The following is a 15,905-nucleotide window of genomic DNA, read 5'->3' on the forward strand; positions in this document are numbered from 1 at the left end:
CCATTGATACAAACTATGTGAAACAATATCAATGTCTACAATATGCACACTGCAGCTTTTAAAAACCTGTAGAGCTAGTTGTACAATACCCTGAATGTTTACTATGTGCTGTATATGCCTTGGAAATAGCTGCCCATATAACTGCTAAATGCAGAGACACAAAAGAATTAATGGGCTTGCTTTTTTTAATAGTTATAAAAATGGATGTTTTCTACCTTAAAAAAATATGTTTATTAGGTTAATAGTCACAAGAGCTGATATAAAGCACAATGTATAACAAATACTGTTGCCTGTGTATTGGGCCATCCTCAAAGCATACAGAAAATACAAATACTACTATATTAATTCGGTATGGATTTAAGGACATCAACACGGACGCATAAAACAAGCCAGCTGTTAATATAGACGCATCTCTTACACTGTATTTGAATACAAGTGACTGCTGCTTCAAGCATTTATTCCTTTCTTCTGTTGCGAGGTCAGGTTAAAGATCCCCTCCCCCATCCACGTTGTGTTGAACCAGTTTCTTGGGGGCTGGGCCGACTTCTGTTGTTGGTTTCCTTCATTGAAATCCAAGGTCTTCAGCTGAAACTGGCAGCACATTGCTCGATAACAGCAGCGAAGCCAGAGATATCGACTGCTACCTTCGAATAGTGTTTACCGTCGCTGGATTCCCCCCCAACACCACGACTTCATTGTTCAGAATCGTACAGGAATAACATGGTCGGGATCCCAGGCACCTATCAATGTAAGCTTTTTTTTTTTTTTCTTCCACAGTACTTTGTATTGCCACTATCGTTTTGCAGTGGGTGTTTGCACAGCTTGGGAATGGGAATGGGAAAGGGAATGGGAATTTTCGTGAGAACACCTGCTGTTGATTTCAAGGACTTTTTGTCTAGCTAATAGAACAAATACGTTTATTATTATTTATTTATTTATTTATTTATTTATTTTAGGGATCACATAATTCATAGTAGACGAATACATCTCTGGCTCTAAATAGTTTAAATTATTATTAATGTTAGTGTCAATATTAATATTATATCGCTGCAATGCATTGTTGGCAATTATTTAGTAGAAATGATTGAATATATTTGTATCAAAGAAATGACAACAGGTTGTATAACAAAGTAACTAAACATAAAAGTGAGGAGGGGTTATTATTGCAACTGTAATATCCATCAACGCATTAAAACATCGGAAACAAACATTAAAGTTTAGTGATTCAATTGTTATGTTTGTAACATGTTGCGTTCCAGCGCTGTTTCATGCTGTAACTCCAGAAGATTATTCATTCCTCTCGCTGTGTAAACAAGGGACTGGTACAAAGATGTATTATGACATTTGTTTACTTGTATAATTTGGCCAAGAGCATTCTTATTGTTCAAGCATTGTGTCTTAAGTGCAGTCTCATATGTGGGGTTTTCTTGTGATTTGTTACATTTTCGTTTTCTGGCTTAAAAACGCATTTGCAATGTTGTTTGTATTCTGCATTCTGGTTGGCTAGATTATCCAAACAGTTCTTGAATCATTAACGTTTGTTCCCAAGTAGGGGCATAACTTGTTCTGGTGCCCCGTGAGCCAGTAAATTCTAATTGGCACATTAAGAGCACCTGAATGTCAGCTTGTGCAAGATCATTTGTGCTTTGGGGTCTCAAGTACACCTATTTAAGTCAACTGATAGCTTGAAATGCCCGGGATCTTGTTTTAGGGCTGCTGCTTAAATATGTTTGGAAGAACCCAACCAAATTCACGAAGGGCTGGCTGAAAGAACCTTGTGGTTATTTTCTCCTCTTGAAAGAACCGAATCCCCCCCTGAATGAGATTAATTGAAACTCTGTGATTCTTTTGACGGTCGATGGTTGTGGATTTTTTAAATGTAGCCCATGGAACCTTTTGTTATGTAAAAGCTCAGAAAGAACCGTTGCCTAAAGGCTTTTGGAAAGACGTTTGTTTTGTTTTGTTTTGTTTTTTCAATTGAAGGATTAATAATCTTAGACACAGCCTAGCACCATCTGGCGTTTACAGCTCTTCTACACAATAACACCAGGCAAACCAAAGCTGGCCATAGAAACCCCCACTTGTCTACTTGCCCAGGAGGGCTAACACACATTCAGGCATGGCTAGTGGGGGTGTCTGAAGCCTGAGGGCATGATTGTATTATTAGAGATTTACATTGTCTCCTGGGCCCATTCACCAGGAAAATGCTATCCTTTACATGACCAGGGTATCGGTGATCATTTGAATTATGGCCAGGGGTCATCATCAGCAAAACAGACCAGTGCCTACCCTATACACCCCCTTAAATACCAAGCTAATATTTATGTATGTTTTGCTCAAAATCACCAGTCTTACTGTAAAATAAAGCATTCTTCATCCCCAAACTGTATTATGTTTCATATAATACATTTACACATTCCTGGTCTAATCTGGTTTGCTGTATCTGAGTTTTTCTCCTTAAATAAGAAGGACAGACAGTGTGCATTTTAGGGGTGTTAGTTTTCATTTAATATCCTAAACTTTTTAGGTTTATTCTTAAAGGTTTTAATGAGAACATACTGGGAATGCCTGAAACCAATCAGAAAAGCCATCGTAAGATGTCCTCCATCACTGTTTATATGGAAAAGACAGTGAAGAAGAATATGCACTTTGACAAACATTTAAATTTGGTCTGCATATTTACAGTTTAATGTTTACACTTGGATAACATTTAAATGTTTCAATTGTAAACTAATAACACCCCCTTGCATTTTTTATATCCAGTTGTTTTTATACCACATTTTAAACAGCAACTTATCCAACCAGAAGGGTTCCTTCAGTTTGCCTTGCTGGCACATTCGTGTGCGGTAAATCGTTTTCACAGGCATTTGACTTCTCTTGGAGTGTTTTTTTTTTTTTTTTTTTAAATGAGACTGCTTCCAAAAGCCTGGGTTTTGGAAAAAGAGGAAATTACAAGGTCCTGCAGGATCACATTAACACGCTAATTGGGTTTGGCTCCACTGTGTCTTCTCAGAGTTGCCAGAAAGCCCCTTTGTCGTGTGTGAGAATTTCATCATGTGTTGGGAACGGTTGCCTTCAAGCGCTGAAGGTTTCGTGACTAACCATACAGCTCATTCGTAACTCCTGCTGGAGATTAATTTTTTTTTTCAAGGGTCATTCAGGTTGAATAGATAGCTGAATGAGTGGATAATTTATTAAAAAGAAGGATCCATACTATTTAAATAATTTGAAATAGTTTTTATATTGCTGGCTGTAATTAATTTGACTTAAAAAAAAAAAAAAAAAAAAAGTGTTAGTAGAAGCTGGTACCTAATTGCAATATTTTATAAAATGCATACCACTTCCAAAATAGCTGAATCAGGTGTCTGTTTTCCCTGGGTGCTGTCTCCCTCCCTGGGTGCTGTCTCCCTCCCTGGGTGCTGTCTCCTTTCCTGGATGCTGTCTCTCTGCTTACACTGCAACTCTAATACGGTTTTGACAGTCCTTTAGCTGTTTGTATTCGCTGACCCAGTCAAAGGTCGATTCCATGGTTATGGTCGTGCTATATTGGGACCTCAGCACACATCAGCAAAGTGTAGCAGGAGTACTGACACAGCCTCACCTCCCACCAGTCCTGTATTAAGAGGATTCACCTGTCCAAGCAACACTGAGACCAGGCCCTGTTGGAAACCTACAGGCAGGAGGTAGCTCCCATTAGAAAGTGATGGAGCAGGTGGATATTCTCAGCATTCTGTGAGAACTTGAAAGAAATCAGAAGGAGAATGTATTGTCCCCGGTGTGCTGATTAGAATCAAACCTTGAAGCAATTGACTGCAGGCCTGCACAGCTGGTTTGTGTTGTTGTCTGCACAGTAGTGGAGGGAGGTGAGAGCATATCCAGATGTGCCACCCTTCCTCTCTCAATCGCCTGTCCACAGGCATGTATTATTGTAGTTACATTCTAGGGGAACTGTGTGGGTCTTGCTCCCTTGTCCCATCGGCTACGCAATCTTGCTACCACGTCTTAGAAAGGAGTTATGCCATTTAACATTAAAGTACTACACTGGGATTAAACTTGAGGAACCAAAGGAAATTCCCTTGATAGACTTTACCATCATAATAAAAATATAGCAAAGTGCAATTATTGCACAGTGAAAGCATGGTGAATCCTATATAAGCATTATAAAGCATATTAAAAAAAAAAGTGGTAAACCTTAGTTAAATTTGGTAAATGCATGGTGTAACCTAAGGAAGACTTATACATACTTTATATGTAATACAAGCTGCATTTTTACAAAGCAGTGATTGAGCTTTATTTGGAACTAGAAGCAAGACCATTGCATTTCTGGGGTTGAATTTCACTCTGTTTGTAGAAAGTGGGAATGCGAACAAAAGAACCAGTCAACAGCCCAAAGCTAAATATAATCTTTTGCAAGCCTGAAAAGACATACTTGAAGACTTCTTCAAAAGAAAACAGAAAGGGGATTAGTAATACACCCATCCCTCCCCCACTCTCCATTTAAAGGTACTTTTTCCTCTGTTTTCAAACAAAGACAATAGTTTTGAATTGCATCTCAGTCCTTTTCCAAAGCTTTCTCATGGTTGTCCTCACTGTGATGGTCAGGATCGCAGCTTCAGGACACTTGTCAAAGGCCAGTGTTTTATGTGAGGTATATATATGTGTGCTGCCTTGTTTAGACTAGAAAGTGCGCTGAAAATGGCCCAGCTGAGGGATCTGAGTTTAAGAAACATCACTACTTTAAATATACTTGTAACATAACTGCATTCTTCATTGTAATAATTTGAGATTGATAACCCTGGTGTGTAAACTGACCTGGGTTGTTTGACTCAATTTAAAGAAATATGGGTTAGGAGAGGTGTTGCAGGGTTTGAAAATGTTTCTTGGAACTGCAGTAAATTGATCAGGGAAAGGGGACTAGACCACTTCTACATACGCCACATGTTTGGCTCCTGGTGCTCAGTAATTCACATTACAATGCCAACTCCACGTTGAAACCACAATGGTGTAAATTTCAAACCCCTCTGATTTATAAACCCTTGGTTTGTATTGGTGACTGGCCCTCAGCGTGGCAATATGGTAACATATTTATACAGCATGCTTGTGTCCGGTGTGGCTTAGTCACAGTAGGGACAGTTCTCCACATTAAAGCACAAAGGGAGAAGTGGGGGTTCTTGGTTATGACCCTCTGGTCCCAAGGCAAGTGCTCTTTTGAAGGAACAGAACAACTGGCTTAGCAAGAAGCAATGATACACAAACTGCATGCTGTCACTGGGTTCATGGTGGCTTTTCACCATGACATCACTGTTCTGGAAATGTAGTGTAAGGTCAGAAGCTTTAAGATCGCCATGGCAGCAAGAATGTGGCTCACACATGAAAATGTTTTATGTTCAGAAAATATCATTATATTGGGAGAGGAATACTGAGATATTCAAAAACAAACGATTTTGTAAATTGCTCAAAATTCCTAGTTCCCTTGATTTGAAGAAGCAATTGTTGTGAACATTATTAAGTGCTTCCAGAAGTTTGACACAGGATCCATTTTTTTCCTCTCTTACTCCAGTCTAGCTGTTGATAAAATGAGAGTATCAGAGCAGGAATAAAGAGATGAAACAAGACAAAATGTTGCTGAACATGGGATAGATACTTGAGTCACAAAATTGCTTTGCCAGAAAGAGCAGCCTTATCTGGAAACCTCTCACTGAGTCCTTGAACAGACCTACAGGCTGTGTCTTGCCACCCAGGTGTTCTCAGTGTAAACTGTAAAGGAGACATCTGTAAAAACAGGTGTGGCTCGCCACAGAACTGCCAGCAGCACAACACAGCTGTGATGGCTTAAGGGATAAAGATCTGCGTTTGTACTCTTGTCACCTGGAACAGAAAAAATAAAAAAAAAAAGCATTGAAAATTGAACTGTGGTGAAATTAAGTTGTCTTTCTGTAGGTGTCAGCCCTTTTTAAAGACTTTTTTATTTATTTATTTATTTAAGTAAAAAACGTTAATATATTCTTGTCATCTCACTAACACTGTAGGCCTTAAAAACATGTTAGGTCCCAATAATAAATCATACATACAGTTCACGTTTTGTGCTTGCAGTGTATTAGGATGTTATGATTAATAGTTTATTAGGAATTGATTATCAATCAGTAAGAATATTTGCTATAATTATGATTTTAACTCCCACCACTTACAGTTTTGTATTATGTCATCATAGTCTAATTATAGATGTAGATTGGTATTTTCTTTTAAGAAACGTCAGTAACAGTCAGTTGAGTACTTCTTTGAAAAGCCTTTTTACCAGCTAAATCCTATGAGAATTCCTTGGTGTCTTTTTTTTTCTACATTCATCCAATGTTTAGCATTCTGAGTGCAGTCAATCAGAAAGTAGGCCTTGTTGTTTACATTCCCTAAAGTTAGCTTCAGTTTTAGGCTACTACCTCCTTGCTGCATCTGTGGGGCTGAGCAGTGAACTTCTAAAGGTTCAGTGGTTACTATAACCAGTTTGAGCCGTCAAGCTGAGTGTATCCCAGTGGTGATAACCTCCTAATCAGAATCCACTAAGACCATGTCTTGACAGCTCCATGCTTTAGTCTTATGCTAGCTGTCGGTCCAGTCCTGCAGTTCAAAAGCTTTTTGTTTTTCTGTTTGCCTGTAAAATAATTATGTAAACACAATACCAGTGACCAAATTGTAAGGAAATATTGGCAAAGCTATGAAAATAAGTCTTCTGCTCTTTCAAAGCAGGAAAGCAAATATGTTTAGTTGCATATTAAAAAGCTTGTTCACCGAACTTTGAGGTTACAGCCTTTGATGCTCTGAGATTGAATAGTAGGGATGAAAGTTTCTGTACCTTGGTCTGAACGTTACTTTCACAAAAAGTTATTTATCGACTTTGCTCACATTACAAGAAACTTGATTGACTTGTGCTGGTATGCAGGATTCTTATTTTAGGAGGAGGGGCTGTATTTACTGGTATCAGTTTCTTTAAATGGAAAAATAAGGAAAGATTTAGCATCCTTTATTTGTTTTTTATTCATTAAACTGAAGAGGAGGGGGAGAACAGCCATGGACTTGGCTTTTGCTAGTGGAAAAAATTAGCAAAACAACCAAGTGAGTGTGTGACCCTCTTTGGGTCTATTAAATACTCAAACTCTCTCCTTCTTTCTCTCTTATACACACACACACACACACACACACACACACACAAACCCCATCCATTCCCTCAAGTGTAACAAGAGATCTGACGGTTTTCCATGGTTGAGTAGGCGGGTCAGATCTTACTTAAACTAATCGCTCCCAGCAGTGCTAGATAGCCAGACTCACTGGAGCCATGGGCTGGGGGGTTTGGAATGCCAGCACAGGCTCAATGCATGCCTTTCATCCAGAGGGAAGGAAAAGGAGGAGGGAATGGGGGCGAGGGGAGCTTCATTTGTTACGGAACTGATGGGGCGATTGACAAGCAATGCACAATGAAATTCATAAGGTTTCTATTGCATTGAGGAGCCCCAGTAGGTGTTTAATGACTGGAAGATAGATTTTGAATGAGAGGAAATAAAAGGCAGCCGGGGCACAGAGGGCAATGGGAGAGTTGGAGGGGCTTTCTATTGAAGTTCAGAAGCCGTATGATGAAGAAATCTCAGTTGTGTTAATTATACGCTCCTAAGACCCAGCTAGTGTTACGACCGACCGGCTAAACTAATATTCCAATGGGAATCATTCATTGTAATTTGCAATAGCAATACAAAGAACACATCAAATGCATAAGCAATTCAGATTTTTTCCCCACAAATAATTGAAACCACTGCAGTGAAAGTGTACTGTCTTTTATTTAGTTTATAGTCCAGCTTCATTGAAGTTCAACATCTCGCCTCAGCTGTTTGTACCAGTTTAGAGTATATTCCCTGCAGTTGTTTTCATGTATGGGCTTGAGGGGCTACAGAACTACTTCCACTGGAAGTCTGTAGGCTTGAAAAATAAATTCTTCTCACCACAAACGACCCGCCGATTAGGAAATGTTTGCCAACATTCTAATTATCCTACTTTAGTCATGCAAATGGGTTCATTCAAATTAAGCGGCAGTCCTTAGCAAATTCGTGTTTTAGGCAGCTAAGGTGGTATCTACAAAGACCCATTGTTGTCGAAACTGATTTTCATGGTGTTGCTGTAATGCTTATTTTGTAATCTATATCGCACCCCCAGCCTGTCTTATGGGACTAACCATTTAAAACATGTAACTGTGTTTAATTGCTGTGTGATTCCTTATGCATGTTAATTAAACCTTCTGGAGATGCATTTCTGAGCTATAGCATCGTCTCATAGGCCAGGACATCCAAAAGCAATAAACAAATGTCTGAGTGCTTAAGTAACACTATATTGAACAGTGTATGAAATCAATCAAGACCCTGCACCAACATTCAGACTCATTCAGCAGCAATCATTACAAACTATTAGCTGCGGCCAGCTTTACACCAAACATACACAAAAATGTGAAACTGTGACAACAGATTTGTCATGTAGGGTGCAATTAAGCAACAATGCACACAGAGGACCAAGATTCAACCACCTGAGAAGTTGGTTGTTGTTGTACATTGTACATCTCACTTGGCATTCAGTAGCATTTAGCTAAGTATTGGTTGGTTGGTGATCTTTGGATCATGTGTACACAGTGCCATTAAGATTGCTCTGTAACATCGGAGTAAAATCTATGTGACATCGTGGTGTGATAGGCTTTCTCATGTTTCTTTGGGGAGACAGTGTCTGTACTTGATATTATGAAGTTGACCAGGCTGAACTGAGAATGAATAAGAGCCCCCCCCCCCCCATTGCAGCTGGATGGACAGCTGCATCCTGGGTAGCTTTAGTCTGATGAACTGCTTTGGAGTGTCAGATTGTGACACTTTCCAAAGACGTCCCTTCTCCAGAGCGGAAGAAGCAATGATGGGGTTCTGTTGTGTTTCTTCATCTGGAAAGCACCACCATCCTGGTCTGTTTTCAATAAGCACAGCAGACCTGGTTGTTTCGACCCAAGAGCAGTCATTTTCTGTTTATTTTTCTAAAAGTAGACGCTCTGAGAGGGAGCATGAATGGAAACAGATGTGCTGGCTTTGTTGGTATACCTCATTTTCTGGACCAGAGGTTTGCTTGCTTTTGTTGTTTAATTCCATACAGCTTGCATTGTATTATGTATTAAAAAAAAAAAGGCAAAGTACTCCAGATTTAGTTGAAGTTTTAAAGGAGGCTCACTAATTTTACAGCTTGATCCTGCTAGTTCTCAGTTTCATAGATGGGTGGCACTAGGAGGTCAATTGATTTGCTTCTTCTGGGTAATCTAGTAGTAACTGAGCTGGGGTTAGTGCTAGTCTATATTTACACTATAGACAATATTGTTTTTGCTAGTAGTTTATGATACTGGGGTTTATTATCAAGATCTGCACAGTAGTGGATCTTAACACCTATACTCTTTGATCCATAAAGTGTTTTCCAATTATTTGCCCACTTTTCAACATTACATACAATAAAAATACAGTGGAATGAAGCCTGTGATAAATCAGATCTATAATTTAGGATGGGGGTATTTAGATCTGCCACTGTTTAGATTATTAAAATAGACCCTACTCTGATATTCACTGCTTTGTTCAGAAACAGCTGGTAACAAAGTTATGGACTTAATTTGAAACCAGTATAGCAAATGACAGAATTAATTAATAGAAATTCAGTTAAGTACATAACATGATAAAGCCATCAGTTAATGCATTTTTCAGTCTCTAGCAACTAAGCAGCTTTGCAGTGTTTAGCTCATTTGGAGCCCTCTTTACAAAAAGGCTAATTAACATTAAGTTATTAATATAGCTATAGCGCAGCAATCTAGAAAATGCTATGTGGCGAGCCCTTTCTTAGACTGCTATAGCTTTCTGCAGTGCTGAAATAGTTAATAAAGGGCTCTTTGATCAGTGGGCTTGGAATTCTGGGATAGAATTGATTTTTAGCTGCAGATGTGTGTCAGCCCCTTCTGGGATGGGGGAAGAAAAACAGCATTGGGGAATCGGTGAAGGCAATGCAACCTCCCCCTACAAATAATGACACCGAGCCTCTCTTTGCATGAACACAAAACCTAGCGCCACGCTCCTCTATTCCCATTAATGCCAGTGGCTCCTCCAACATTAGGAAGTGTCTCTTTGTTTAAGACTATCTATAAAATGATCTTTGTCTCGGCTGTTTTTCTAATTTGCAACACTTCATTATAAAAGCTACCCTCGTAGGAAATCCCAGCTCGAGTATGTCAGGAATAGCAGTGTCACTGCCTCCGGCTTCGAGAGAAGCCCCGAACGAAGGGACTCAAGTGCTGTCAAGTGCGTTTGGGGCAATCGGAGTATGCAGTGCCCTGATTGCACTGTAGACAGAGGAGATCACAGGCATAGAAACAGAAAATGACACTCTGCCCGAGCTGTCTGTGTGTGCAGTATCGGTGTGTTTCTGTGCAATCCAGGTCCAGCAGATGCAATGGGTCTCCCTGGCACAGATGTCAGGCAGAAGCTATGGGATCAAGTGGTCAACCCTGCTTCTTGTGTCTCTAGGATACACCTCCTCCCTGGATGGCCAACCACACAGCCTTTCAAAAACATCACTATTTTAATCTATTTTATCTCCCCTGCATTATGCTGAACAGATTCAGAACTTGGGGCAGTAAATGCAGATAGATGCTGTTTTAATGTGGATAAATTGGTGTTTTGGGGGCTTAAAACACACACTAAATTATTAACACCCAATGGTTATCCTTTATCGATCTGTGTACAGTACAGGCAATATATCTTTGTAATGTGTAGGTACAGTTAACATACCAAACATTGGCTTAACCCATTATATAATAGTATTCAAGCCATTACCCAATGCTTACAATATTAAATCAGTATAATCAACGTATTCCATGATTCATAATCTAGCTTAAAGACCTATTGTGTGAAACATCCTAGATAATTATGTGATGATATTGTAAAGATTAGCTGTGTTGGCTCTCTTGCTAGCAAATCACACGTGCACAGGTTTGTTAATATACTATGCTGCAGGGGTTTATCTGTACTTTGTGCAATGCGTACAAAAGCCATATTTCACACAATCCTCCTCAAGCTGCACCTTGCATCTTGATTGTAAGATTCGGAGTACGATTATCCCAAACCCGACTGGATCAGGATAACCCACAACTTCAGCAAGATACTAGAATCCCAGTCCATGGTGGGCTTTTTCAATGTGTCAAGTGAGAAAAATATAACCCCCTAACAATGAAGTGGTGTCACTTTATTACAGTGGGGGGGGGGGGGGGGGTATCACTGCTGGAATTCCCTGCTATTGGTACCAGTTATTCATCTGTGACTTTAAACACGGTTAGGTCTTCAGTAATGCTAAAAGAAACAAAGTTAAGGTAGACTTAACAACAAAGCTTTCTTAGCTCCAAGACCTCATCATTGAATAAAGAGATTAATAGTGCTGATGCGTACATATTGTATGGAGCAAAACCACCAAGCTAACAAGCAAGTTAAATAACAATAAGGGTTGCTTTTAATCCAGAGTAAAAACAAGCTGGGCTATAGTAGTGCCAGAGTTATGGATGAGATGAAAAAGCCTTTCGAGGCAAACTGTATCACATTGAATAAACTCAGGTTTAACCAGCAGGGTTACAAGAGATCATCAAGATAAGATTCTGCAAGTAAAGAACTGATGCCATGTTCAAAAACCACAGCAGGCCATTTAGATTCCAGAATCCAAGTTGCATGATGCAATAGCTCAATGTTAATATTTTATTACCAAGTACGAAGAAAAAAATATATATATACTGCACCTTGAAATGACATGATTGCTTGGGGGGGGGGGGGTTGTCAGCTTAAATGTACTATGATTTTTTCAAATGTGGTGCAACTTTCATGTCTCAGTATCTTGATAACTTGTATTTCCCACTGAAATATAGTAACATTGTATCCACTGTAAGTAAATAATAAAAGACTCCAAAGCCCTCAATTACATGTCGTGCTTGAGGCACACACGATTTCTAAGGAGGGATTTCAAACCGATTTCTATTCAAAAATAAATAAATAAATGACCACGGGTGTTGGTGATGATTGGAACGAATTTGGCTGGGCTTTTGTTTTGTTTGTGTGTGCCAGAGCAATTAGTTATGTTAATTACCAGGCTGTCGGTAAATACATTAAACAGATTAGCAGCAGATTGGCTGAGATCCATAGAGGGGGGTGTGGCTTGGGTGACATCAGCCTGAGAGAGAGAGAGAGAGAGTGAGAGAGAGTGAGTCTGCTTGGATATCCCTTTCCATCTGGGACCCATCTGTGTTTCTCTGGATTCGGACAAGACGCTCAGACAGTGAGGAGCTTGCATATGTGGGAGAGCAAGCACATGTCTGACATATGAAGGTGTGGGAAGAGAGAGAAAAGAAGCAAGAACCGGCTGGATTATAGTAATACTAGGAGAGGTTAGAAGGAGAGGTGCATCTATTCCCATCTGAACAGAAAACCATTATAGCAGAAATATATTTCAAGATTGTTCACTTTTGTTTTTCTTTGCTTTGACATTCAGGTAAGGGCTTTTTTTTCTAACAAGACTATGTTATTAACAGCTCCATAAGCTCAGCATATGCTTGTTCAATTGGTTTTAGGATCTATTTCTATTCCAAAAAGGATCAGTCCATGTCATTTCAACAAAAATGGTTTTATATTTGGTTTTATATGATGGTGACAATTGCCTATGCTAACATTGCTGTGGCTTTTGTTTTTTTTTCTTCTATTAAGCTCATCATCAAAGTAGATCCATCTGTGTCTTTTAAATCAAACCCATAATGAATATACCCAGGTGAGAACCATGATGTCAGATTCACATTTGCATGATTGCGTTATTGTCAGTCAAGTTTGAATTGCCTTGTTTATTAGTCTCCACTGTGCCAGTTTAAACCCTGTTGGTTTCCTCTGAAGCAGTTTTAATGAACAAAGATATTGTCAAAAAATGACACTGATGGAAGAGTGAGACTTAAATGTCTAAATGACACATAATAATGAGCCCCATTTAGCATCTGCTAAATGACTCATTTAATAACAATAATGAATTTGAACAATAATATATAAATTGCTCTGCGTTAGCACATTGATATCCAGGCCAGCTGGGCTGAATCTAATCTGATCTGCCAGCATCAACTCATAAACTACTGGGATGCTGAGCTAGTTGTCATTTTAATGCTTACTGCTATATCCTTGCTATCGGACCATGGTCATCAATGGACCAGCCAACTTTATTATTGATGGTAAGTGGCACAAGAATGACAGCTTGTAGCTTTATGTTGTAGTGGTAGTAGATTGTTCATCATAGTTAAACCACACCAAAATGTAGAAAGTATGTAGAGAAGCTCAATTAGATGAGAACTGGTGGTATCTGCTTATCTCGGGCTAATGTTATTTGCACTGTTTATTAAATCACACAATATGTTATTAGCAATAGAGGCATTTTAGGCTAGTATTTTATATTATCTGAGGCCTTCTGTGATGCTCAAAACTTCAACCAGGTTCCACCCAGCTAATTCACCCTAATGGGCTGTTATTACTTGTGGTTATGGGACAGAGGGGAGAGCTGTTTCTGTAAGTTTGCTCAGCAGATGTAATAATGGTCTGACTGCTACATTAAATGTGTCAAGATTCAGTCACTGAAGGTTCTCTGTAAGCCTACCTGGTAGTGTCCTTCCTCACTGGCTGTATGACCCCTGCAGCCAGGCTCTTTGTGGTATAACAGCAGTGAAGTCAATTATCAGATATGACCACTGTGGTGAATATTCATCTTGGCTATGACACTTGGGATAATATAGCTGCCAGCGTCGCCTGAAGCAAAATTCCAAGGCAAACCCCTTCCCTCCCAGTCTCTAAGTATTTAACCAGTGAAAGTCAGGGAACTTCCCTGTCCTTAATTATAAATACGTATTAAGGTGTTTCAACCCATTTTACCATATTAGATATATATTTTTATTCAGTTCCATTGTGAGGTTAGAACATACTGTAATGGTTTTTGTTATTCCTATTAGCCCTTATGGCAACTTCTAATGGCTTGACAAAGCATCCAGTAATGACTGCCTCCCACAGCTCTGCTCTATATCGAGGGTTTCACTGTTGTCTGTATCTATTTCTAGTAATTCAGTACAGGATAAGCCCTTTTCAGGTTTTCAGTGGCTTTACCTGCATTGAAAAACTGTGCAAAACAATGTTACATTATTGCAATAGGCATTAGATATTCAGATCAATTATATTTTTCAAAGCAAATTTTGATGTCTTGCGCAATTGAGTTGGTCGCCTGCAGGAATTAACCCTTTAACCTCCTACGGTGCGTGACATTTTATTTCCAGGTGCAAGCAACAACAGTGAAATGTAATCACGCTGCAAAGCCTCCTACATTTACCGCGACAAATTGTGCACGAATGAACGATGGCATGCATTAGCAACAACAGTTGAGACCAGTGTACTGTATCTGAAACAGATGGGGGACTAGGTGGAAAGAGTTTGTTCTGAGGATCATAAAGTAGTACATTATAATAAGCACCAAACATTCAGTAAAATGGCTGAGTGCGCCATCATCTGTCTTCAAGAGGCTGGTTTCTGAGTCTCCATGTGGGCTGGTTTATATGGCCTTGGTGTTAATCGCCATGACAACGGCCTCCTACAGAGCTCTCATTATCTAATGCACTCCTTTGTTAGTTCTCATTGTCTGCCACTTTACTCTGAAGCTGTTCTTGCTCACCTGGCCGTTGCTTAAGCTACTGACCCTTAGCCGTTAATCACCTTTAGCACATTAAAAGAGAAGCGTGCATCCCTGACTTGGGTCAGGCTTTGAGTATGTTTGTAATGCTTTAACAATTATTCGATTGTAATCCTGTACCATATGAACTAAAATAGAGGACAGCAGAGTATCTTAACTCACATGTACACAATGTAAAAAAAGAACATTTTCTAAACACTCTAACCTTTAAAAAATATTTTGAAAACTATTTCAATAGTGTGAGCTGAAGAACAACACATTGCTTGTGGAGCCTTTGTTATAAAATGTTTTGCTCCTTGGTCTGTTATACATCTGTGGTTTTTCTATTGTACATTTGCGACAATACCAAAGGGGGTAATCTGGTCATTAGGTAGGGAAGGTGTTTATCTTGGGATCTAGTCCCATTGGGATGTTCTAGCCTAAAGCAAAGCCAGTGACTATAGCCAAGATAAATATCCACCCTGAAAGTCACATTGATAAATGATTCAAGGCAACAAGTCCTTGTGGTTTGAGCTTAGGAGACGAAGCTAAAACACCTTGATTTTACTCTGACCAGCTGTGCAGCCTGGGTGCAAATTCATTTCTCTTCCTGGTGTACCAGTTAGAGAAAATATGTTCTGACCACAAAATCGTGCTGTAGTGCCTTGCTGAGTGTATTCAAACACCATATAGTCTTATTTATTGGCATACTTCATGCTACTCAGAATAAGTAGCTGTACTTAATAGAGAAGAATTGAATGGTGACTCTTTAAACAAACATTGAGCCAATAAGCAGCACAACATTAAGCCAGACAAGGCTGTATTCAGAAGGCATTAGCACCTGATTAATGCACTTATACCACATTACTTTGTGAATACGTTTCCACAGTGCTGAAAGTGCTGGTGAATAATACAAAGGGCTTCTAACTTCTAAAATGTTGCAGATCATTTTTATTTTAAACTGGGATGAAACTGCTGTTCAGCTTTATGGTGAATAGATTAGAACAATTGGCAGACAGAGATAACTTCAGGTTTTCTTATATATTTTTCAGCAACAGCTCATCTTCTTGCAAAGTGCACACCCACAGACAATGGCAGTGGAATTAGTTGAATATTTCCTTGCAGGAATAACGACT

The 15,905-nt window shown here is 39.3% G+C and overlaps 1 protein-coding gene across 3 annotated transcripts in view; it reads left to right on the top strand.

Annotated features, from left to right (window-relative positions):
• The first annotated feature begins 475 nt into the window (after positions 1-475).
• The window catches only part of LOC121298283 (protein CBFA2T2-like), a 28,248-nt gene continuing 12,818 nt past the window's right edge, over positions 476-15,905 (top strand). The window contains exon 1 of one of the 3 annotated variants that reach the window (XM_041225323.1): positions 476-748. In XM_041225323.1, the coding sequence (XP_041081257.1) occupies positions 721-748 (28 nt within the window). In that variant the 5' untranslated portion in view covers positions 476-720. Of the gene's footprint in view, positions 749-12,329; positions 12,577-12,787; positions 12,850-15,905 lie in introns of those variants that run through there. The other 2 variants (XM_041225324.1, XM_041225325.1) reach the window with 2 other exon arrangements.

The sequence above is a fragment of the Polyodon spathula genome, chromosome 23 (genome assembly GCF_017654505.1).
Source record: "Polyodon spathula isolate WHYD16114869_AA chromosome 23, ASM1765450v1, whole genome shotgun sequence".
Classification (NCBI taxonomy): domain Eukaryota; kingdom Metazoa; phylum Chordata; class Actinopteri; order Acipenseriformes; family Polyodontidae; genus Polyodon; species Polyodon spathula.